Genomic DNA, 23,745 nt, shown 5'->3' with positions numbered 1-23,745 from the left:
ACGTGAAGCATTGCTTATTACATATATGTATATATTAAACTTTCTTCTTTGGTGATCACTCGTAGCCAAGTAAGATTGTCTTCCATAAACACAGTTTTAACAATGAGGCCATAAGTGACTGTGGAGGCCAATTCTGGATCCACACGTCCTTCTACAGTGGGGACATTGGTTCCCTGGGGGGAGTTGATCACAGTGTGGATTTGCCAAGCACTCCTTCCTCTTAGCACCTTAACATACCTATTGTGTGTCCATTGTTAATCATCCTCAGGTGGACCAACTGAAATCCAACAGGTGAAGTTTCAAGTTTTAAAACACCTGCTGGAAAGGTTTCTATTTCGTCAGGCTTATGCAGTCCATCTTTCCATAACAGTTAGCTGGTCTTAGTTGTTTATTTCGTTCTCTAATAGTTAGCTGATTAGTTCTGATTTAAACGTGTGTGTGTGTGTGTGTTAACTGTACAATTGCTGTGAACCCCTCTGATCATGCTGCAGTATATAAACCTATTTTTTTTAATAATAAACTTGCATCGATTAATTTTAATGTGTCTGTGCCCATTAGGACTTAATGTAATATCCATTGCACACACCCACAAACACACCCCTCCCGGTTAAAAATCCCACCCTCGTTATCAACACGGGTTAAGTTTATTGAAACTTGGGTTTTACAGCTCTGCGACCAAAGAATAGGACCCTTCTTCTCCCCCGCCCCCTCCCCAACTCCCCTTCGGTTTATAGAACCGGCAGCGTGGGAGCGAGCAAGTGCGCGCGCTCCTCCTCGGCGCCCCCACAGGCCGGCGGAGGCTGCGCGGGGTTCGCTCTCCTGAAAAGCAGAGGCGCGCGCGCCGGGGCGCAGCCGGGAGGGGAGCAGCCGCCAGCTCGGTCTCCCAGCCGCCGCGCGAGGGACGCTGCCTGTCTTCCCGGTCGCCTGGCCCTGCTCCGAAGTGGCGGGAAGGCGCCGCGGCGGGCGGAAGAGACGCTGCCTGTGGGGTTGCTGCGTTGTTTTTTGGCGCGCGTTTTGGGAAGGCGCCGCTTCCGACGGGATAAATAAAAGAAGGAGGCTGGTGCCCCCGGGTCGCCCTCGTGCCAGCCTCCCAGAGAAGGAAGGAAGGGACTCTTCGCAGGAGGAGCGGCAGGTAACAACACCCTCCACTTCTTGTGACCCGGGCCGAGGCACATTTCGCTCTCCTTATAACAGGGCAGTTCGAAGCACGGAATACGAGAGAGTAAGCCCCCCCTGGGTTAAGAGGACGTCTACTTCTGAGTAAACGTGTTTATAGGGTTGCACCGCACGCGTGTTGCATGCATCCTGACGGTGCCTTGCCTTTTCTGCACCCTCCCTCTCTTTCAACCCTTCACACACACACACGCATCTCAGCTGCATACACAGCTGTCCCTCGTTATTCAGCAGTCCCACAGATGGCTTGTTTTATATTACAGAGCCATAGCTACGGGGGTGGGGGGCTAGCTGTGTTTTATGCCCCATGTGAAGCTTCCAGAGGGGGCGCCATTGAGGCTCCCAGCCTCTGTTTGCCTGTGTGTACAAATGTCAAACTGGCTCTTTGACCTGGGTGAAATAAAGCCTAGTTTCGCCCCTGTTTATTATATATATATATATATATTATCCCACCCTTCTTCTGGGGAGCTTATTATATTTTACTTTCCCCACCTTCCTATTTTATCCTTCATGTTGAGGTATATGGACTATTTCTAAACATTCAGATGATGCTCCTTGGGCATACTATACAGTGGTACCTCGGGTTAAGTACTTAATTTGTTCCAGAGGTCTGTTCTTAACCTGAAACTGTTCTTAACCTGAAGCACCACTTTAGCTAATGGGGCCTCCCACTGCCGCCGCGCCGCTGGAGCACAATTTCTGTTCTCATCCTGAAGCAAAGTTCTTAACCTGAAGCACTATTTCTGGGTTAGCGGAGTCTGTAACCTGAAACCTATGTAACCTGAAGCGTATGTAACCCGAGGTACCACTGTATGTCGAGTTCTCCCCACTCCACTTCCCAATATCCCTTGACCATTCACACTAATCACTGCAGAAGTATCGTTTTCCCCATGGCTTAGAATCTAAACATTCATCTTTCCTTTGGAAGCATCATGCCTTAAGTGTGCAGTGTTTCTACACCATGTCCATAATATGAGGAGACACAGAATCTGAATGCCTGATTCCGTTGATTGAAACAATTTGACAGAAGAGCATCTTGAGCTTAGCAGATCGCTTGGTGCAAGTATTGTGTGGCCCCCATCCTCACATTTGTTGCACCCAGCAACAAATCACGCACTCAAGCTGATTCCCACAACACGCATTCTGCCATTTGTTACATGCATGCAAGCTTGTTTCCCTTGACTCATCAACTGAATATGATTTGGCTGTTTTATAACATGCATTTGAGTGAATTTAGTAATTTTCTTTGCTGCTGTTGTTTTTTTAAGTGTCATCCATTTTGCCAAATAGAGTTGGGTAAAATGAAATTTGTGCCCATGGTATTTGAATCATGAATGTAATGGTTAGAAGTAATCACTGGATGTTGCAGCCTTTGAGTAATGACATGTGGGAACTCACCCATACTGCCAGAGCAAGACGGAATCAAATGTTGTTGGGGCAGTAGCTGAAATCAGCAGTGGTATGTCTGTTCTGAGGCAGTGGCAAAGAGCTCTTGCAGAATTTTTGAATTTAGGGGATGCTGTTTTTAAGCACTACTTTTATAAGCACCTGAACATTCCATTTTCATATTCTCACAGCTCTCATATATTAGAATGTTAAGATTTATTGCTATGCAAGCATGTCATAAAGATTTGATCCTATCAGGTGATCTGGATATATTTCTGTGGTGTTGCTTTGAGTGAACTACTTTACATATCCTAATAAGCATCTCTTTCATCTTTTTAGGGCTGAGTCTTCAATCAAATATTTGTTTGCCTGGTTCAAGATGTGAACTGTTCACCCATCCACAATGCTCACAGATTACGATTTAATTCCAGCTCTAGCGTTTTCTTGGACAGACTAGGTATATTCAGCTGCAAATATCTTGCATTCAAAAATGCTTTTCCAGCCTTGTCTCATATCCATCACTTCTTTCTAAATCATGTTTTCAAACTCACGTTGCCTATGTCTTATGGGTAGGGCTGAATATCGGGTCGCAAACCATGAGCAAAGAGATCATGGTGGGAAGATAGACTTGCCTTGATAAAACTAGCCTAAAATAGTCAAGCTGTGCCAGAAAATAATGTGGGGTCCTATTGAACTCACATCTGCATTCAAACAGTCATGGAGTTAGCATGTGTCCTAACCTTAATTTATTTTTGCCACAAAGTCTTCTACTGAATACGCTTCAAATAGCAATTTAAAGATTATCTACCATAGGTAGGTGGCACAAACTGGCATGGTTTCTCTTCGTAGGTGATATTTAGCCAGAATATAACCTCAAGCCATTCAAAATAAAAACAGGAATTACCCAGAAATTCCGTTTTTCCTAAACTTACTGTTGCATTTTTCAATGCTTCGTAACAATGTATTAATCACCCCATTGTTACCTGAATTGCAGGGGAGCAATTATCCTCATATTTTTAGCAATCTATAATGAAACATTTAATTGTATCAGAAATAGCTGACTATTCTACAGCTCGTAGATGCACTGTCATATTAAAGGCCTGAAACACTCATTGAAAGGCAGTTTTAATCAGCAACAGCAAACTAGTGCATTCTTATTAATTTATCTTTCATATCCATTTTTTGTGAGCACTTGATGAAATCATCTAAGGAAATATGGGTGTAAAATTAACTCTTCTGTTCAAATCAATGGGATTTACAGTGTGCCTATTCAGAATTTAGCCTTATTGAGTTCAGTGGTGCTTACTCCCAGATAAGTAGGTATAGGACTGCAGCTTCCAATGCTCTTAATGGTGGTTTCAGTGAATGTTATCATAGAACAGTTGGATTTAGAACTATGCCCAGTGACAATAAAATCATTCCATGTGATTCAAAGTTTTAATCCAGTAGAGGTCACTGTAGCTCAAGAGGCAAAACATCCAGCTAATTAAAAAAGCAAACCAACCTGAGACTTTATATCTGTTGTACTTATATTAACCTAATATTTCACTTCTGCAACCTTTTATTTTAATCAGATTATTTAAACTGCAGGGGTGGGTGGGATGTGTCTGCTTCAGAGCCGCACTTCCCTGTCATTTCACTCACTCTCTAGGTTAGGCTGCCAGTGCTGCTTCTGCTAAGGAAATCTGGATGCTAAAGGGCCAATTGCAGGTGGGCTCAGCTTTCTATAATGTGCCAGAGGACTTCACCCCAGCTGGTGTGTAGCGGGGACTATTTGTGAATCCCCAACATAGTACATCACTTCTGTAAAATGTAATAATATTTTGTTGTTGTTTAGTCATTTAGTTGTGTCTGACTCTTCGTGACCCCATGGACCAGAGCACGCCAGGCACTCCTGTCTTCCACTGCCTCCCGCAGTTTGGCCAAACTCATGCTGGTAGCTTCAAGAACACTGTCCAACCATCTCGTCCTCTGTCGTCCCCTTCTCCTTGTGCCCTCCATCTTTCCCAACATCAGGGTCTTTTCCAGGGTGTCTTCTCTTCTCATGAGGTGGCTAAACTATTGGAGCCTCAGCTTCAGGATCTGTCCTTCCAGTGAGCACTCAGGGCTGATTTCCTTCAGAATGGATAGGTTTGATCTTCTTGCAGTCCATGGGACTCTCAAGAGTCTCCTCCAGCACCATAATTCAAAAGCATCAATTCTTCGGCGATCAGCCTTCTTTATGGCCCAGCTCTCACTTCAAATAATATTTTAAGTACCGTATATATGTTAAGTTTAACCAATTAATCCTGTCTCCCTGATTATTTACTGGGTTGTAAAAAAATATTCATATATACCATATAGGTTAAAGTGGATAAAGGATCAGTGGCAGTGAAAGCAAAGATTTTCATATTTAATTGGGAATTTGCCAGTCCTCAATTTATGATCTAGAACTGTTAGCAAGAAGCCTCATCTCATCCTACTAGCCTTGTAGTTCCAGGCTTCGGCAAAAAAAGCACAGAATTCTTATGGGGGAGATTATTAGGGAGAAGTGAGCTATGCTTGATAGTGTTCCCATGCCAAGTTTATGTTGTTGTTCCCCACTTACACACACACACATTTAAACATAAGCAGTTTTCATCATCAAATGTATAACGTTAATGAAAAACAAAATTTAGGGCTACTGTGGAGTGAGATAATGTGCTCCCGAGCTGTTCAGTGTGTGGATGAGTGTACAGTGTGCAGGATGGGGAGCGCATGGTTAGTGTCCACTGTATGCAAAGCATTAACAGTTCCAGCCTCTAGGCATGTTACTTCATGCACAGAGAGCCAGCCTGGTTGGAAGCAGCACTCGGATCTCTATTGTGCTGCGTGTGTTCTGGGCAATGCTATACTCTGAGCAAATTACGGTATACTCAGAGTGATGTTGGCGAACCCCATACCAAACAATTGATACTGCTAAAACAAAAAAAATTCCTTCCAGTAGCACCTTAAAGACCAACTAAGTTAGTTCTTGGTATGAGCTTTCGTGTGCATGCACACTTCTTCAGATACACTGAAACAGAAGTTTCCAGACCCTTCTATATAGTGAGAAGGTGGGGAGGGGTATTACTCAGAAGGGTGGTGGGAATGGGTGATTGGCAGATAGCTGTGATGAGCCTGTTGACGACTCTTAACGACTGCAATAGGTCTTACAGGAAAAAGCAAGGGGTGAGAAGGTGAAAAATGGCTTTGTCATGTATAATGAGATAAGAATCCAAGGTCTTTGTTCAGACCAGGTGTCTCCATGGTTTTAAGTTTGGTGATAAGTTGCAATTCAGCAGCTTCTCTTTCCAGTCTATTTCTGAAATTCCTTTGTAGTAAAACAGCTACAAAAATTGATACTGCTGATCTCCAAGAGAGGCAGTCCATTTTAGCGCTTTGTATATAAAGCCACGGGACACGGGTGGCTTTGTGTGTTAAACCACAGAGCCTAGGACTTGCCGATCAGAAGGTCGGCAGTTCGAATCCCCGTGACAGGATGAGCTCCCGTTGTTCGGTCCCTGCTCCTGCCAACCTAGCAGTTTGAAAGCATGTCAAAGTGCAAGTAGATGAATAGGTACCGCTCCGGCGGGAAGGTAAACGGCATTTCCGTGCGCTGCTCTGGTTTGCCAGAAGCGGCTTATTCATGCTGGCCACATGACCCGGAAGCTGTACGCCGGCTCCCTTGGTCAATAAAGCGAGATGAGCGCCGCAACCCCAGAGTTGGCCACAACTGGACCGAATGGTCAGGGGTCCCTTTACCTTTATATAAAGCCACTGGAAGCCGTGTCACCAATATGCAGAAGAGACACAGCTCGTGTACTTGTTCTATCTGAATCGGGAGAGGCAGCCCAGGTTCTAGACAGGTGTTTGTAGACAGTGAAGGACTGAATGTGCCCCAGCAAACAAATCCTGAATCTTGAAAACAATTGTGAAAAGACAGCGGTGTCATGTGTTCAGAGTTCTGACATTCAGGAGGTGAGAAGATGGCCTGTTTTGCCTCCTAAAAGCTTCTTTTATTTATCAACAAATAAATATTTGTATAGTTCAGAATGTAGCATAGAACCTGAAGCTCCAGCCCTAATACACAATGTGCAAGATATTTAACAACACACCCACCTTCACATTTGCTTCTTTCTCTGCACCAAATCTTAATTTCTGCAAGTAGCTTATTATGGCTGTCACACAGCATCCCTCCTACTTCCAAGTCTGTATAATGAAACCATGTGCACACACATTCTCAGAGAGGAATGTTATGCTTGACATAAGGCTGCTGCTAAAAATAATGGCATATCTGCACTGAGTTGTCCTTTTCTTCTATATTTATTTGAGAGATTTTCTGTAACACTCCAGCACTGCCAAACCTGGGTGGGCATTTCCATATGGATTACATCATATAAAAGCTTGGAAATCTAGATAAATTTCAATATGTAAGCTCACTTGCCACATTTTTTGATATAATCCCATAGGCTCCACAAACAGCAGCCAATGACATGGTGCAAGGGAATGCCTAGTATTATGATGTCATCACACAGGATTACTCATCCTGCATATTACCAGGGGAGAGGCAAGAAGTGAACATGGGGGGGTCCCATTTTAGGTTGCAGCCATACGTTGTATATAATGCATAGTTCTTTCCGCCTTTGCGGATTCCCAGACTTTGAAACTCTCTCCTCCCAAGGATAGGGGGGAAAGCATGCATATTTTTATCTAAGCAAGCAAGAGATAGGCAGGGGGTTCTTAGAGGTTCCTGGTATGGTAGTTAACTGCTAGATTCCCTTCAGTGTAGTGCTAATGGATCTGCTCATGTTCTGCTACATGTCCAATGTATGTTTATGGAAGTACAGTACCACTTTGGGAGTCTTTAATCTGGACACAGAGGCTCTTGTGTTATGCTGCTCCTAATTTAATATTGCCAACAAAAGTCTTGTTGATATGGGGAAAATAGCAAGAGCCACGCACATTATTCTACTTGAATACTGAATTTACATCAAATTTTGGGCCATAAGTAAAATGGCTTTGCTGCTTAAAGTGCCAAGACAAAAATGCAAAATAGCAAGATGATTAGTTTTTACCCAAAATCCACATTGCCTGGACCTTAAGCTAAGTTACTGGTGTAGAGATACAAATAGATGGAGAGGAGAGATTTGCCTTTAAGGGGCTGGGAGGGCACTAGGGAACCGAAAGGGCTGCAGTGGAGGCTTAAATGCATAAGAGGAACATGCTCCAGTGCAAATAACTGGAGTTGGGATAACACAATGGCTGAAAAACAGTGAGGCTGGGGAAATAAGAGATAGAGGTCAGAAAGAGATGGTAATAATAACTTACCTGAAGGAAGAGGGTGCAGAGATAAGTTATTTCCTGAGTTTCAGCATGCAGGTGCACAGTCATGACTTGAGTCTTGATAAAAAAAAATTATCTGCTGATTTGACTCTTTCAAAGAGTCAGCCAGCTGCCTCTGTTTTCTGAAACTTTTGGTTTAGTTGTGGATGGAGGGGCCAATAAAGGTGGCCTTTAGCTGGATCTGTCCCCCAGTGTTTCTGGACAGGGACATAGCTATTTTCTTTTATCCACTGGAGGAATTCGCCCTGCTTTCTATTAATCCTTCTAACAACGTCTCAAGGATCCTGAATAAACCCAAAGAAAGCAGCAAACATGACTAAGAGAAGGAGATGGGAAAGATGGAGAAAGGATCTAGCTAAAGCTGAAGAAGTTCAGCTCCTGCAGCCATCCTTGGGGAAAAGAGAAGCATGGAGAAGCCTAGCAAGCATTATACCCATGAAACCAAAGAGGTTGGGGATTTGAGGAATGCCCAGTTATAGGCAAGGGACTTCCTGTCAGGCATCTGCTCTAATGCAAAGGGTGATCTTGGACACAGGTCTATCTGCTGGCATCACAATGCATTTTTCCCACTGCAGAATTTCTGCATGGTCATGAAAAGATTCCTGAGCCACTCGCAGCATCCTTCTCAAGTGACCACTCAGGAAAGAGTGGAATGCAAAAAGGGTGTTTAATCTAATTACCAGCTTGCTGGAGGAAACAATTAGAGAAAACTAAGGGATGCGGGTGGTGCTGTGGTCTAAACCACAGAGCCTAGGGCTTCCCTATCAGAAGGTCGGCGGTTTGAATCCCCGCGACGGGGTGAGCTCCTGTTGCTCGGTCCCTGCTCTTGCCCACCTAGCACTAGTTCGAAAGCACAAAGTGCAAGTAGATAAATAGGTACCACTCCAGTGGGAAGGTAAATGGTGTTTCCGTGTGCTGCTCTGGTTCTCCAGAAGTGGCTGTACGCCGGCTCCCTCGGCCAGTAAAATGAGATGAGCACCGCAACCCCAGAGTCGTCCGTGACTGGACCTAAGAGTCAGGGACCCCTTTACCTTTACCTTTAATGGCCAAATAAGAGTGTATACTTGCATTAGATATAGAAAAAAATCTGGAGATGCGTCTAGCCACCATATGCTTGATGACACACCTATTTTAACCTAGCATTTGACACCTGGACTTGCCCTGTTCTTCTGAATAACCATAATAATGCTGCTTGCAACTATGTTGTCCGTGTGACTGCTCGCTCCCATGCACCGCTTGCTGCTCTGAGTTGTGATAACACCAATATAGCTTTGTTACTTTGCAATTGCACTGCACTCACTGCTCCTGCCAAGCCAGAATAGACACACAATTTCAGGGCACCTGCAGGGTTCCAGCTGATCTGAGCTTCTCAGTAACAGTGGGATGAACAGAAGTCAAAGAAACCCGTGTAAATTCCCCTGCAAATAATAATTATTTCAAGTTTTTCGCCCCTCGTTGAAGCATTAGTGCAGCACTAGCTAGTTTGTCATAGATTAAAATTAGCCCTGCCAGTGAAAGGCAGTGGAATGTGAGATGTGGCCAACCATGTAAACAAGCCCAGCCACGCCTCGAATATCTTCCACTCTAGATTCAAGTGGAGAAAATCATTCTATAAGGCAGAGAGAGTCTGATCCTAGTTAGTTCAGCAAATCGTACTGCTTTAAAATCTTCTAAGGTAAGTCTTTTACATATGCTTGGATGTATATATGTTATGAGCCGTAACTAAATTGTAAGTGTCCTTTTCTTGTTACACTGCTTGCAGTTCTGTTAATCTTCCCTTTGGGCCTGTTATCTTAACTTCAAGCACCAAACTTAACGTTTAATGTTTTGTAGATCATTACTGATTTAAACATTGGTAGAGCTTCAGCTTAGCAAAGCAAGTTTTCTTCATTGCATTCAATTGCATAATAGATTAGCAATATATTATATTATATTATTTTTAAAAAATGTTACTCTTTTCTTTTGGCGACAGTCTGATTTACACAGGATGAATGGTCTCTGCACTCTCCAAGAAAACTCTGGCTTATTTTGCCTGATAGTTTTCCTGTCTCCCCTGCCCACCTCCTCCACACCCCTAAAACAAATGGCTGCAACTACATGGATAATATTATCATTTTTATTTAATAACAGAATTTCACTTGTTCTTGTCACATATGGATGTGAATATGAAATCTTGTGCTTCAGTTATATGCTCTTTTAATCCAGTGGTATTATATACACATATGTATCAGCAAGGTTCATTCTGTTGTATGTGATGCATCAGCCACAGTTGAGCTCCGCTGACCTAAACTGTTTCCACAAATGACATACAAATTAATCCCAGGCATTTAAGCAAGGAGCCTTTTGTATTCATGCGGGATTTTTGTGACTCTGGAGGTGGGGCTAAACATGCTTCTGCAGCCAGACGATCATGTTCTCCCTTAGTTCAGTAATTCCTGAATAGTGTGGTCAAAATTTAGCTTCAGTTTACTTCTCTGCGTGTTAGCTTTTGTGCATTGAGCTATTTGCAGGAGATCAGGTGAGCACAGACCCTGGCTCTTTGGTAGGGTTAAGCTTATTACATTATGTCCAGCAGCTGGACAATGGAACGTCTCTCTCCATTTGCTTCTCCCAAATCTGCGCCAGAGGGTTCCCCAACCCTGTGGAGCAGATTTTGAGGAGGGCTGCAAGGGCCTGGAGAAGAGGAGGAGGAAGTTCCATTTCACAAGTAAAAGTTTTGCACCACTGTAATAAGTCCTAGAATTGTGCTCTCCAAAAAGAAAAAGAAAAAATCCTGACAAGTTAAAGTACTTAATTTTTACTTGGGGAGCAATTCTTTATTTTTGGTAATGTTTGTCTTCCCGGCTTTTAAATAATTAAAATAGCCCTATCTTGCTTAAACAGAGAACAGCAGGCTCTAGTAATATATTGTAGTTTGTAGCCTCTTATTTCAAAGTAGCCTGTGAGAGGCATTTAATAATCACATCCCACTCTTTTGTGGAACAGAACACTGATAAAGGTAGAAATGCATTTCCAATGTAGTGAAACGCCATGAGACATTATTAATGCAGTGTCACTGCAAAACTGATATTTAGCAAAACTTCTCACCCCCATATGCTTAACTGGAATTTATTGTTGCTTAGTCGGTAACAGCGCAATCATATAATGCCTATTCCTAAGGATGCCTACTCAGAATTAAGTCCCATTGAGTTCAATGGGGCCTACTCACAGATAAACAAGTATAGGATTGCAAACTCAGGTGCGCTCAGTGGCACGGAGTGCCTTCCATCTGCTTCAGCTGGTGGCCCAGCTGTGCCCCATTTGGCCAGGGATAGCGTAAGTACTGTTCATCTATGCTCTGGTAACCTGTAGGTTAGATTACTGCAATGTGGTGTACATAGGGCTGCCTCTGAAGACGGTTTAGAAGCTTCAGCTGGTGGAGAATTCAGTGGCCAGGTTGCTCACCAAGACCAAACGAGATCTGATGTGCATCCCCTGTTGTCTCTCCCCCTCCCCCTTTGCTAAAAGGAGCCACAGGTAGAAGATTGGGGCAGTGGCACAATGAAATGCTTTGCAAAAGCATGTCTCTGCCAGGATATAAGAGCTTTTTTCAGAGAAGGGGCGTGTCCCAAGTGCTTGTGAATATCTCCACAGTTATGGCTGGGGGTAGGTCCCAAAATTGGGCATTCTGTAGGTGGAGCAGGGTTGGGACAGAGGACTTGCTGGATCCATGACCCCTTTATTCCTTGAAGAAGAGGTCTCAGGATCAGACCTTCCCTCTGTGGCAGGCTGAAGCTAGTATAACAGTTCTCCGCGTTATTGGAAGAGAAGAAAAGGAAAAAGAGATGCACGGCAGCACGGAAACCCCTGCTATGCCAGCCTCCTGCTCTGACTGCCAGGAGCCAGCAGGGCTTTGAAAGCAGCTATTTACCGCTTTGTACCCCTCCATATCCCACTTAGGATTGCACTCGTACTCACTTTGTTGTTTAGCCTCATCAATATTTACTTGAAATTCAAATATGGGTTTGGAAGACTCAGCGCTGATGAGTTTCTCTCAGGGGAAATTCTCACAAGGATTACATCCAGTCCATATTGATTGAGTTCTGTAGTGGTGAAAAGTTGTTTTTTCTTCTTCTGAGTGGCACCACAAATAACATTGTGGTGGTGATGTTAACTGATTGCAACACTCCTTACGCTAAATCCTTAGCTCGGGAGCCTTTGAAAGCCCTTTCATGTCTCGCGCGATCCCAGTGGTGAGCAGTCTGCAGCTGTTTTCAGCTTACGTATATTAACACAAGGAGTTGCTCGTCTGTATTTAGGGCTTCTCAAGGCTCCTACTGTAGATGACAATAGGCTAGTTTGCATGATATGTGCCTTCCTGTCTGACAGCCTTGATGCATGGATGGGAGTGAGCAGACACATCTCTCCACCCACCCACCTAGTGTGTTGTTCCCTTCTTTTGCACACTGGGACAGATTGCCCTGCTTCCATCTATACATACATGGGGGGGGGGGGAAATCCCCACAATTCATGCACTTTGTGCATAGCTAGAACCTGGACTGATGCCACAAGTACAGATGGAGATGGTGCACCAGAGGGATCAGAAACAGCTGTGGGCACTTGATCCCCTCCAAAAAGTGGGCCATTATGCAAAGTGGCTAGGGCTCAAAAGTCTGGCTTTCTTTTAGATGACTGAAAAGAGTAGCACCTCAAAGAGTACTATGAAACAGCGTGGATGTGCGTAAATATTTCACATTAACTTGGCAGTATTCTGAAAGCAAGTATTCTTCCTTTATTGTTGTGCTAGCAGCAGATGCAGTGCAAACATACAGTGCTAACTTTTAACAGCAGGTAGTGCACAGTAGGAATCTATGTTGTAAAATTGGTTGGTGATTGTTATTTGAATGGTTGGGCATGAGACTGAGAGCATGGGGAAAGCTGGGGTTTCTGTACCTTCTATATGGGTGGGGGTTTTTTTGTAAACTGTTCAGAGGTTCTCTTGCAATCCAGTGGTATACAGTGGTACCTTGGGTTACATACGCTTACAGACTCCACTAACCCAGAAATAGTACCTCGGGTTAAGAACTTCACTTCAGGATGAGAACAGAAATCGTGCTCTGGCAGCGCGGCGGCAGCAGGAGGCCCCATTAGCTAAAGCGGTGCTTCAGGTTATGAACAGTTTCAGGTTAAGAACGGACCTCCAGAACGAATTAAATACTTAACCCGAGGTACCACTGTATACATTTTCTAAGAAGAAAAAATACAAGGTGTGACCAGAAAATTCGGTGAATGGTCACAGATTTCGGACAGCGAGAAATATTCGAACATACATACCTTGTTGTTGTTGTTTAGTCATTTAGTCCTGTCCGACTCTTCGTGACCCCATGGACCAGAGCACGCCAGGCACTCCTGTCTTCCACTGCCTCCCGCAGTTTGGTCAGACTCACGTTTGTTTGTTCTCGAAGCTACAAACATACATACCTTACAGGCCTTCAAAGTAGGCCCCCTCTGATACAACGCACCGTTGACAACATTCGTAGAACTGTTGGAAATTTCTGGAGAAGTCCTCTTTTCATACTGCTTTCAGTTCCCTCATCACAGCAGCTTGGACGTGTGAAATGTTGGAAAATCTTTGCCTTTTCAGTGCAGATTTCAGTTTTGGAAAAAGAAAAATCCGGTGGGGCTAGTTTGGGAGAATATGGAGGGTGGGACAACTCAGTAACCTCAGTAACAATTGCACATGGAATATGCAATTCTTCCGCCATCATTCGGATGGACAAACGCCAATCCTGCATCAATAACTCACGAACTCTGTTGACATTTGAAATATTTAAAAAAAAAATGTCCAGTAGCACTTTTTTATATATATTGACTGCGTCAGACCAACACAGCTACCTACCTGAATCTGTCGACATTTGCTGCCATTCTGCTTGTTGACAGTCTGCCAGACCAAGGGTCATTTTTGATGGTTTGCTGCCCTTCACGGAAATGCTTAAACCACTCATACACTGTCTTACGAGTTACAGCTTCATCTCCATACACAATTGTGAACATTTCGTGGGTTTCCGATGCCGATTGTACGTTCAAATATTTCTCACTGTCCGATTTCTGTGACCATTCACCGAACTTTCCAGTCACACCTTGTAAATAAAGTAAATGTGATGGTATCACTTTGCTGACTTGCTCATCATTCCTTCTCTCCAGCATCCTATTTGTGTTTTTTCAAAAAAGGAAAAAAAAATTCAAGGAATGAGGGTTCCTCTCCTTATTCAGTTCTGAAGTGTTGTCAAATGTACATTCAAATGGAGTTTTCATTTAAGCGAGAGAAGAAGTGAGAGGAACATGGGCTGAGATAAGTTAGCACTAGACCTTGTTGGGTGGGTAGTCTCATAATATGGTTTAGTCACTGCTTGGCACTGGACTTGGTTGCATCTGAGAGGAGTACTTCTTGTTGCTCTTTTCCTTTTAAAGAGGGAGAGTGAAGTTCTTGCCTAGCTTCCTGACTGCTGGGCCCTTTTATGCTTTCCATGCCGGTTGTGATGGCTGAATGGCTACAGGTTAATGAATGAACAGTAATCTACAGGTTAATGAATGGAAAACAAAAGGGAGAATCTTCTTAATGAGCAATGAAAAGAAGCTGGAAGTAGTGGTTTTCTTTATTAGCCACCAAATTGAATTACCTCTTCCTCCCCCTGCCCCCAAAACTTTTGAACATTTGCTTTAAAAAGCCTATTTCCTTGCTCTCTGGACACACTGTAAGTAGTGAAGTTCTACTGTTGTTAATTCAAACTGTGTAGCAGCTGCTGTGGCTATTATTAACCAGCAATGTGCCTGGCTATTTTCTCAGTGTGTCATTAAATAAACACGTTGTCAAGTCTACTGACATCGCAGACTCTAGAAATTTACTTTTAATCATTAGTTGTTCAATTTCCAAGTTTTAAACTACACAAACTTAGCTTCCTTGGGGAGTTTTAAGCAGAGGTTGGATGGCCATCTGCCATGCATGACCTAGTTGAGATTCCTGCAGGGGGTTGGACTTGATGATCCTTGATGGGTCCCTTCCAATTCTACAATTCTATGAGTCTCGTTCATTTTGAATATAATCCAAGAAAGCCCATGCTTTCAAACCATGTGGGTTAAGCAAAATTCATGCTGGAATATAAATGTCTAAAGATAGTTCTACATGTCTCTAGACTGCCATTAATTTACAGCCCAGTTTTTTTATAGTGGCATGGTTGTAAAATAAAGGTTCAGCCATAGGAGTTGTTGAATCTTTGAGCTAACAATAGTTGTTGCAGCTCAATGTTACAAATTATGTTACATTGGTTTTGCAGATTCCTTACTCCAGTCGTGGGGTAGAGTGTCTCCATATACTTCTACCATTCCTATTCACTTTAAATAGGACGTGCGTGATAGCATCAATATATCCATAAATAAAATCAAACCGTATAAATTACATATTTCTTAAATTATAAAGAATCGCAGAAGGAATTCATCTTTTATGGATTGCATCCATCTAAGTTCTACTAAGAGTACAGTGGTACCTCGGGTTAAGTACTTAATTCATTCCGGAGGTCCGTTCTTAACCTGAAACTGTTCTTAACCTGAAGCACCACTTTAGCTAATTTAAGCTAACTTTCTGTTCTCATCCTGAAGCAAAGTTCTTAACCCGAGGTACTATTTCTGGGTTAGCAGAGTCTGTAACCTGAAGCATATGTAACCTGACGCGTATGTAACCCGAGATACACTGTAAAGTTAAAGGTAAAGGGACCCCTGACCGTTAGGTCCAGTCATGGACGACTCTGGGGTTGCAGCGCTCATCTCGCTTTACTGGCCAAGGGAGCAGGCATACAGCTTCCGAGTCATGTGGCCAGCATGACTAAGCCACTTCTGGCAAACCAGAGCAGTGCATGGAAACTAAGAATAGGCAAATTGATATTAGTGGGTCCAAATCAGTCATAATTCATTAATTTCAATTGGTCTCCTAGTGAACCAGATATGTATCTCTCCCCACCCCACAGGTCAGCTTCTGACAGAGAATGAGGTCACCCCCCTGTCAGTCATCTGACATCATGATATCAGGAGACTGAAGGTTGGGCGTTCCTTCCTTCATCTAACATTGACCTGAGGGGTGGGAACGTGCTGACAAAGCAGCATCCAACAGGATTGACCACCACTCCGCTATCCACCCAGCTAATGGGCAGGTATGTGTGGTTTGGCATTCCAGCCCAAATTTGACCTCCTGGTGGGCCAGTATTGGGCCCTGGGTCAGAGGTTCCCACACCTGCCTTCAGCTGTCAGCATTTCGGGCAGGGCCAGCCCACCCATTAGGCAGATTGAGTTAGCAGCAGGGAGAGACTAGAGGACAGAGCTGTGTACCCCATGCAACCTTCTATGTACCCCTAAAAGCTAGCCTGCTTCCCTCAGGTGTGGTGGAGAATGTTGTCCCATTGCTATTGCTGAAGTAAGGTTCATCTGTCAGCCTGGTCAGCTTCTGTACACAGTAAAGGGCTGTGTCATCTTGTCTTTTGCCTTAGGTCACAAAATATATTGGATCAGCACCGACTTTGAACAGTACAGAGTTGAGGATATGCGCAATTTAGACCTAGACTCTCTTATTCAAACCATAGGCAATAGCTCATAATCTAGAAAAAAGACCAAAGGCCGTCATTTCTAAAATTTACAGCCAGCAGTTAAAGCATTTTACCGGGGGATGGGGGACGGGACGGACAAAGCAAGCATAATTTTAGAGCTGTTAAAGAAATCTTAATCATATCATTCTAGATTATTCCATCAATTAACTTTTTGTATTTTTTTAATGATGCTTGCATTGTCATAGCAGACATCATCTCAGAAGAGGTATTTTCTCCTAAAAGGCAGAGTGCTTCTTTTAAAAGATGCTTGCCATCTGCAAATAATGTTGTGGGTTTTTCCTTCTTAATTGCTTTCCAGTTCATTAGGGGCAATTTTTAAAATCAATTAATGTAGCTAAGTAACTGGTTATGCATTGCAGTCCAAAACATTTAAATGATTTTCTAATGATTATTTTTCTTCTCTAGCAGATGGTACGTGAACAGTATACTACAACAACACCAGGTACTAACCTACAGAGACCAGAAACGCAATATGTCTACAACGTTGGCATCTACGGTTGGAGGAAGCGCTGCCTTTATCTATTCGTCCTCCTCCTAATCATCATCCTAGTTGTGGATCTTGCTCTGACCATTTGGATTCTTAAAGTGATGTGGTTTTCTCCAGTAAGAGTCCTTCATCATCTTTTTTTGCATGTGTAACTATTGTCTGAATAAACTGCACTTTTAAACTGATAATTTCATGGCAAACCATGATCCGTTAAGGGTGCTAACAAAAGAAGTATTGCAGATTTTCTCATTTCCACAGAAATGTCTGTTTCCTCCCCACAAAAAAGAAATTAGGGGGTCGAACTTATTTTTCATGGCTTCAGAATTTCTGGAAAGTTTACATCTCTACTGAACACCACTATAAGGAAGGGCCTATTGTGGTTGTTCCCACACCCCCACACCCCTGATGCTGTCTTGTCGTAATGTTGTCGTAATCTTTCCCCTCTTTTCTCATCTGGTCAGGGTTCCTCTTGTGCATTTTTATCCACTGTTTGAAGAAGGCGGGTATGATACTCTGGTGAGAATTTTAAAATCACTTGAGTAAGAAATGCAGAGTTTGGAGTCTTTTGTCATTACAGATTGGAATGGGATACCTTTATGTTCAAAGCGAAGGACTTCGGCTAGAACGGGAGTCAGAATTTTTATATCCTTTATATGCCAAAGAAGTTCACTCTAGAAAGGTAAGCAAGTCTGCAATATTCTGCTCGCGCACACATTTGGGCTTAAATCCCACTAAGTTGAGCGAGGCTTTCTAAGTAAATATGCTTAGATTTGGGCTGTAAGTCAGGTCATCAACAGGTCGCCTGAAAATTCACAATGGGTACATGTCATAAATTATCATCTACAAGACTTAAGTCAGCAATGCATTGTGGGTCTAGAGAGGGAGCTGTTGTCAGTCTGGACTCATTTTTCAATACACCCAGTCACATCAGAAGGTGCTGAAACCAGAGATAAGGTCAAGAGTGACCCTGTCTTGGACCTTAGGATGAAGGAAGTGATAGCTCGTTATTGTATTTAGCTTGTCTTAAGAGGCTGTGTACATTTAAAGTGCACCCCCTCAAAGAATCCTGGGATGCGTAGTTTGTTAAGGGCTCTAGGAATTGTTGTTCTGTGAGAAGTAAACTACACTTCCTATGATTCTTGGGGGCAGGGGGTGTCAGAAGTGAAGGACTGGGGAAATGGAGGAAAATAAAAAGAGACAGGTATCATAGGAGCCAACTCCTAGGGTCTGTGAGAGCATTGACCCCCCCCCCCAAATAAAATATTTGAGGATGCTGGGCTCCTGCAAAGTTGATGAGCATTCCCATTCAAATAGTGTGTGTTCATTGTGTCATGTGATTGATTATGTGGGGCGGGGCTTACCCGGGCCCCCACAATATTTTATTCAAGTTGGCACCCCTGACAGGTATATTCAGGAATGGTTTGAATGCTTTTGAACAGGGCTGAGGCAAGCAGGGCCTGCTCAGTTACCCATGAGTAAGAAGTTACTCATATAACAAGGCTATCATAGGCTACTTGAGAGCATTGGAGGCATTAAGATGTTTAGCTTTTCCTGTGGTGAATATCTGAAAGTTTTCTAAATTTGCATCTCTTTCCCCTCACCCCTTACACTAGGACTCATCTCTGCTTTTGCAATCCACTCATAACGTGACTCTAAATGCACGCAATCCTGATGGGAACGTCACAGGCAGATTAAGTGTGGGTAGGTTTAAGCTACGTTTCTTCAGTTTGCATTTTGATGGTTTTGAATATGCACATTCATTGTGGTGATCTCATGTCTATCCAGAGGCCATACGAATGGTCTTGGATAGTCAACTCAAGTAGCGCTGCTATCCAACAGGAGCAGGAGTGAGAGAGCGCCAAATGCAATTGAATTGCCACATCCAGATATAAGGGGTAGAGCATTAGGTTTCCCACACCCCTTACAAAATGGGAGGGGGGATTCATGAACTGACATAAATTCTTTCCTGTTTGGGGTGTGTTGGCATCCAACATCAGGCCTCTGTCTTCTCCCTTGGAAGGAGATCTGACGCTTCCTATCAGGGAACACAAAACTGCAGGACCTGCAAAGCAATTCTTTTATCCCTTTACTGGAAAACAAAACCTGAGCTGATTGCTTTAATCTTTGTCTCCTCCTTTGCAGATCTTCCCCAAGCTGTTTAGCCCTAGAGAGGATACCAGTGTCCAATTTGTACAACAATTTACGTGATAAGCATGCTACACTGATGTGGATTAGATATGGACTAGTTAGAAATTAAGCATGCAGTTTTATACACAGGGAGTAGGAGAAATTGAACACAGTGGGATTTTCTTCTGAGAAAAGATGCATAGGATTGTTCCATAAGATTTTAAAATAAATAAATAAATACATACATACATACATACATACATACATACCATAAATCATATGCAACCTGTAATTCTGAGGGGTGATTCAGTTCTACACTATATCCATTCTTCTCCACTTTTCACAGCAGAGTCACATGTGCACATTTTTGCATAGTGTGTTCCACCTAGCTCAACCCCAAAGTATTTTTCCTTTTTATTTGATTAGGAAAATTCTACTTTTTCTCCTAATGAAAGCTGGAAACTGGGACCATAATCTACAATGCAATCTTATACATCTCTATTCAGACATAAGTCCCACTGTGTTTAGTAGGGCTTATACCCAGGTAAGAAGGAATAGGATTGCAGTCCCAATGCCCTAAACTTTATAAACATATTGTTATAGATCTATGGGTGTTCAATGTTTAGGTTTAATAAATGTTAGAATTTAATTAGAATTGGTACGTTAGAACCGGGAAGAGTGGTGGACCCACTTATAAGCCTCTGTTATTAGCATATATGAAAACTAATTAAGTCAGGCAGATATCTTAAATTGTGACCCTTCCTTAATCTTGGGGAATCAACATGAATCAGGTGTTTATGGAACTCAGCCTAATTTCCTGACTTGTTAACAGCTCATGAGCTGTTAACAAGTCAGAGGATGAGAGTGCAAATCCCATTTGCAAATGGGTGGGCTTCCTCCCTCCCTGAACACAGGATTTCATTTAAAAGGCAATACCAGTGTTCTTGGGGTAGGAATGCTGTGGTCCCCTGCATTGTAGGCTTCAAGTTATATATGTGTGTAAATGAACCATATATCATAAAGACACCACAGTTTCTGCTGTGCCTTATTGTCCCACAGGAAACAGATCCTGGGTTAAAGTGCTCCTGGTACCCCTGGAATCTATAACACATGCTCAGAGATAGGGGTGGTGTGTCACAATATATTGTATCATTGGCAGCTCATAAATGCAACTTAAGAAAAAGCAAATGATAATGGTTCTGTTAAAAATACTAATAATGCTTGTGTGCTTCTTAGGTCCAGGCATGGTACAATTTGATGGTCAGGAATTTCAGATCAAGTCCATGAATCTGGATGGAAAGCCTCTGTTTACAGTGGATGAAGATGAAGTTGCAATTGGTACAGACAGACTTCGAGTCACAGGTTTGCATGCAAGTGTAAGAAACAGCTCAAAAACATCCTTTAAGAAGATGTTATTCTAAAAGCAAAACAAACTCACTGCTGCAGAAAACAGTCATTCATTAACCATAGGTTTCACTTTCTATGGTATTTTGTTTACTGCTGGCCCCAACTTTAGTTGATGGAGACAAAATATCATCTTCAAAATTTCACCCACACTGTTAAATGAAAGCACTTATTTCAGTTTTATTAATTTGCTGGTAGAATAAAGATGACAGTCTCCTAATTAAATTTCAATAAGCTGACGCTCATAGGAAAATGATGCAAGTTGACTAACAATCTTGTTCTAACAAAAACAAGAAAGAGTATTGTGGCAGCTAACAAACAGCACAAGCTTTTCTGAATGAGAGTCCATCAGATGCATGTAGTTTCAGGTATATATACAAAGGGAGTGGAGACAGGAGGAACGGTAAGCACTGAGGTCAGAGGAAAATGAAATGCAAAAAAAATGTAAACAGTAACCATTTAATTAGAGGTAGAATCTATGTGAAATAAGCAAAATGATTGTATTAGCATATATCCTTATTACATAAACACCACATCATCTTATGTTAATAACCCACCCTCAGGCCACATCGGCTTCAACATAACATGACATCCGTGTAAGAGCCTAACATCTCACAATCCTACAAATGAGTTTTTGATTGCTTGGAACCTTCCCTCAGTGCAAGACAGAATGGGATTTCCCCATCCTCCTCCTTATCTCTACAGCCTCCCCCCACAAAGAAAAACTACCTGGGGGTTGGAGGGCCCTTGGAAATTGTTTATGGGTTATGTTGTGGGGCTGCAAATAAAGAGGGAGTTGTCCCCCCTGCACTTTTAGCAGATGGGCCATAGCTTTGCATGCAAAAGCTCTCAAGTTCAGTCACTGGGGTCTGTAAGCAGGGCTGTGAAAAAAATTGGTTAAGACAATTTCCTCTGTTGCTCATATACTCAGAAGCTCCGCATACGGTCAAAGCACCAGTAGGTAGAAGCTTCCAACACATGGTTAGGTAGGTAAAGGAAAAGGATCCCTGGATGGTTAAGTCCAGTCAAAGGCGACTATGGGATGCGGCTCTCATCTTGCTTCAAGCTGAGAGAGCTGGCGTTTGTCCACAGACAGTTTTTTTGGTCATGTGGCCAGCATAACTAAACCGCTTCTGGCACACAGAGGACCGTGACTGAAGCCAGAGTGCACAGAAACGCTATTTACCTGTATACCAAATCTACGTAGGACAAAAGATCATAGGATCATCACATTTTACAACCTGTAAACACTTTGAACAGAAACGCCTTATGACATGTGAAGCAAGTATCAGAGGTTTCCAAGACCATATGCAGTCTGAAAATGCCTTCCCTTAAGGCTTGAATTTGTACGCACATTCCACGAAGGTCAGCGAACCTGGTGTTTTGTGAGACCATTATGAGGATCTCCTACCTCATAGTTTGTTTTCCCCCTTGTAACGGGGAAAGTTCCCTCTGACACAACTGGTTTGTTTCCTCTCTTCCAGGGCCAGAAGGAGCTCTTTGTGAACATTCTATAGAAACACCACTCATTAAAGGTGTTAGAGGTCTTGACAACGCGAAAGAGCTGAGGTAAGGATTTGTCTCAAAAGCAAATAACCTCTTATGTATTATCAGGCCCTGCATGGCCCTATGCACAGTATGTCAAAATGACAAATAAAAAGAATTGATCTGTATAGGTGTATTAACTACAGCTTTACGTAACAGAGGGGGAATCCGATGTGATAGCTCTGACCATGGAATGGAATTAGCTTTACTCGAAAGCTACAAACATGACCATATTAAGCTGCTCTTCCGGAGTTAAAATCGGGTTTTCTCTGAAGCTAGTAACCCAAGTACCTAAAGGAGCAGTTCCCTGAATATCATCCATCTCTGGCCCTACATTCTTCTTGGAGTCAACTCTGGGTTCTCCCCAGTTAGCGTTGTCCCAACAAGGCCTTTTCAGTGGTTGTTTCCTAACCATGGGTGATGACAGTCAGGTGTGCATGCAGGAGCCGGGCCCTGTGACCAGTAGGACTTTGCAGGACTGGGGCCTTCCTAAGTTTGTTCTGAAGAGGCAAGGCGCGGCCTCACAGGTGAGGCCGATTGGTAACTCACAGCACCTGGTGGCAAGAGCTGGGAAGGGATATAAGCTCAGCATTTCCCTTCGGCTCTTTACCACAGCAACACGCTCCCTGCCTTGCCATGTTTGGCTTCTTGCTTCTGATCTTTGAACCTTGGCTTCTTGACTCCCTGCTTCTTGATCTGCGGAGCCCTGACTTTGTGACTCCTTGCTTCCTGACCCTCGGACCCTTGGCTTCTTGACTCCCGGCTCTCTGACCCTCAGACTCTTGGCTTCCTGGCTTCTGGTTTCTGGACCCCCATTCCTGCTCACACCCCGCCATCTTGCCCCCGGTCCCAACATCCTCAGCCAGGACTTTGATCGCCCGTGAACCAGACTGTGACGCAGACACTGGTTTAGAATTGAGACAGCTGCTTTGGATTTAGGTGGGAAAGAGAAACAGTACTGGATGTCATCAGCATCCAAACCCAGAAACTCTGGACAAAAATGCCTGAAATGCAAACCAACCTCTTAGACACCCACCCACAGGCTGGTCATGCTAGCCAGAAACACAATGGAATGTGTGTCTCAGAGCTGCAGGCTGCCCACACAATGTCCAGATCTAGATCTGAACTAGGCTGGGTTGTTACATAAATTCCCTATGTTTGCTTCTGTCCTTCTCAATTGCTGTGTCTGCCCTGCAGTTTTGTTTGCTGATGAGGAAATGCACCCTGTTACATTCCCCCACATGTTTAGGCGAATGGCTTTTGGTAGCTACCAGAATCCGACTGCTCACCACATCTGGAAAAGGATTTTTCTCATGTTTAAAGCAGCAGAGATTCTAGGGTTTCCCTCCCCCCCTTCTCTTTCCAGATGTGGCTTGGCTCACTTGCACGAGCCACCTCAAGCTGTTTGCCTTGTAAACTAGGTTCCAGGGCCATGAAGTAGTAGCTGTGCTAAGACTGTGCTGAAAGGCTCTCAAAGAAATGAACAAGGTAAATGGGGGCACGGGTACAATGATGAAAATTTAGTGCGAAACAAAACAAATACTCTGGTTATAATGAAAGAGACAAAAATTAGAGGAAAGGATGTCAAATGTTTTGACTAGATAAGGGGTCAGCAAACTTTTTCAGCAGGGGGCCAGTCCACTGTCC

General features: G+C 43.2%; 1 protein-coding gene across 3 annotated transcripts in view; it reads left to right on the top strand.

The window, feature by feature from the left end:
* The first annotated feature begins 826 nt into the window (after positions 1-826).
* Positions 827-23,745, top strand: part of SGCG (sarcoglycan gamma) — a 28,642-nt gene continuing 5,723 nt past the window's right edge. Inside the window, exons 1-7 of one of the 3 annotated variants that reach the window (XM_083737326.1) lie at positions 827-1,132; positions 2,899-3,016; positions 16,944-17,138; positions 17,600-17,701; positions 18,636-18,723; positions 20,386-20,511; positions 22,038-22,122. In XM_083737326.1, coding sequence (XP_083593452.1) covers positions 16,944-17,138; positions 17,600-17,701; positions 18,636-18,723; positions 20,386-20,511; positions 22,038-22,122 — 596 coding nt within the window. In that variant the 5' untranslated portion in view covers positions 827-1,132; positions 2,899-3,016. Of the gene's footprint in view, positions 1,133-2,898; positions 3,017-9,420; positions 9,578-16,940; positions 17,139-17,599; positions 17,702-18,635; positions 18,724-20,385; positions 20,512-22,037; positions 22,123-23,745 lie in introns of those variants that run through there. The other 2 variants (XM_083737325.1, XM_083737324.1) reach the window with 2 other exon arrangements.

Source organism: Podarcis gaigeae, assembly GCF_964106915.1.
Source record: "Podarcis gaigeae genome assembly, chromosome: 4".
NCBI lineage: Eukaryota > Metazoa > Chordata > Lepidosauria > Squamata > Lacertidae > Podarcis > Podarcis gaigeae.
The sequence above is the reverse complement of the archived record's forward strand: the minus strand, read 5'-3'. Positions and strand labels throughout refer to the sequence as shown.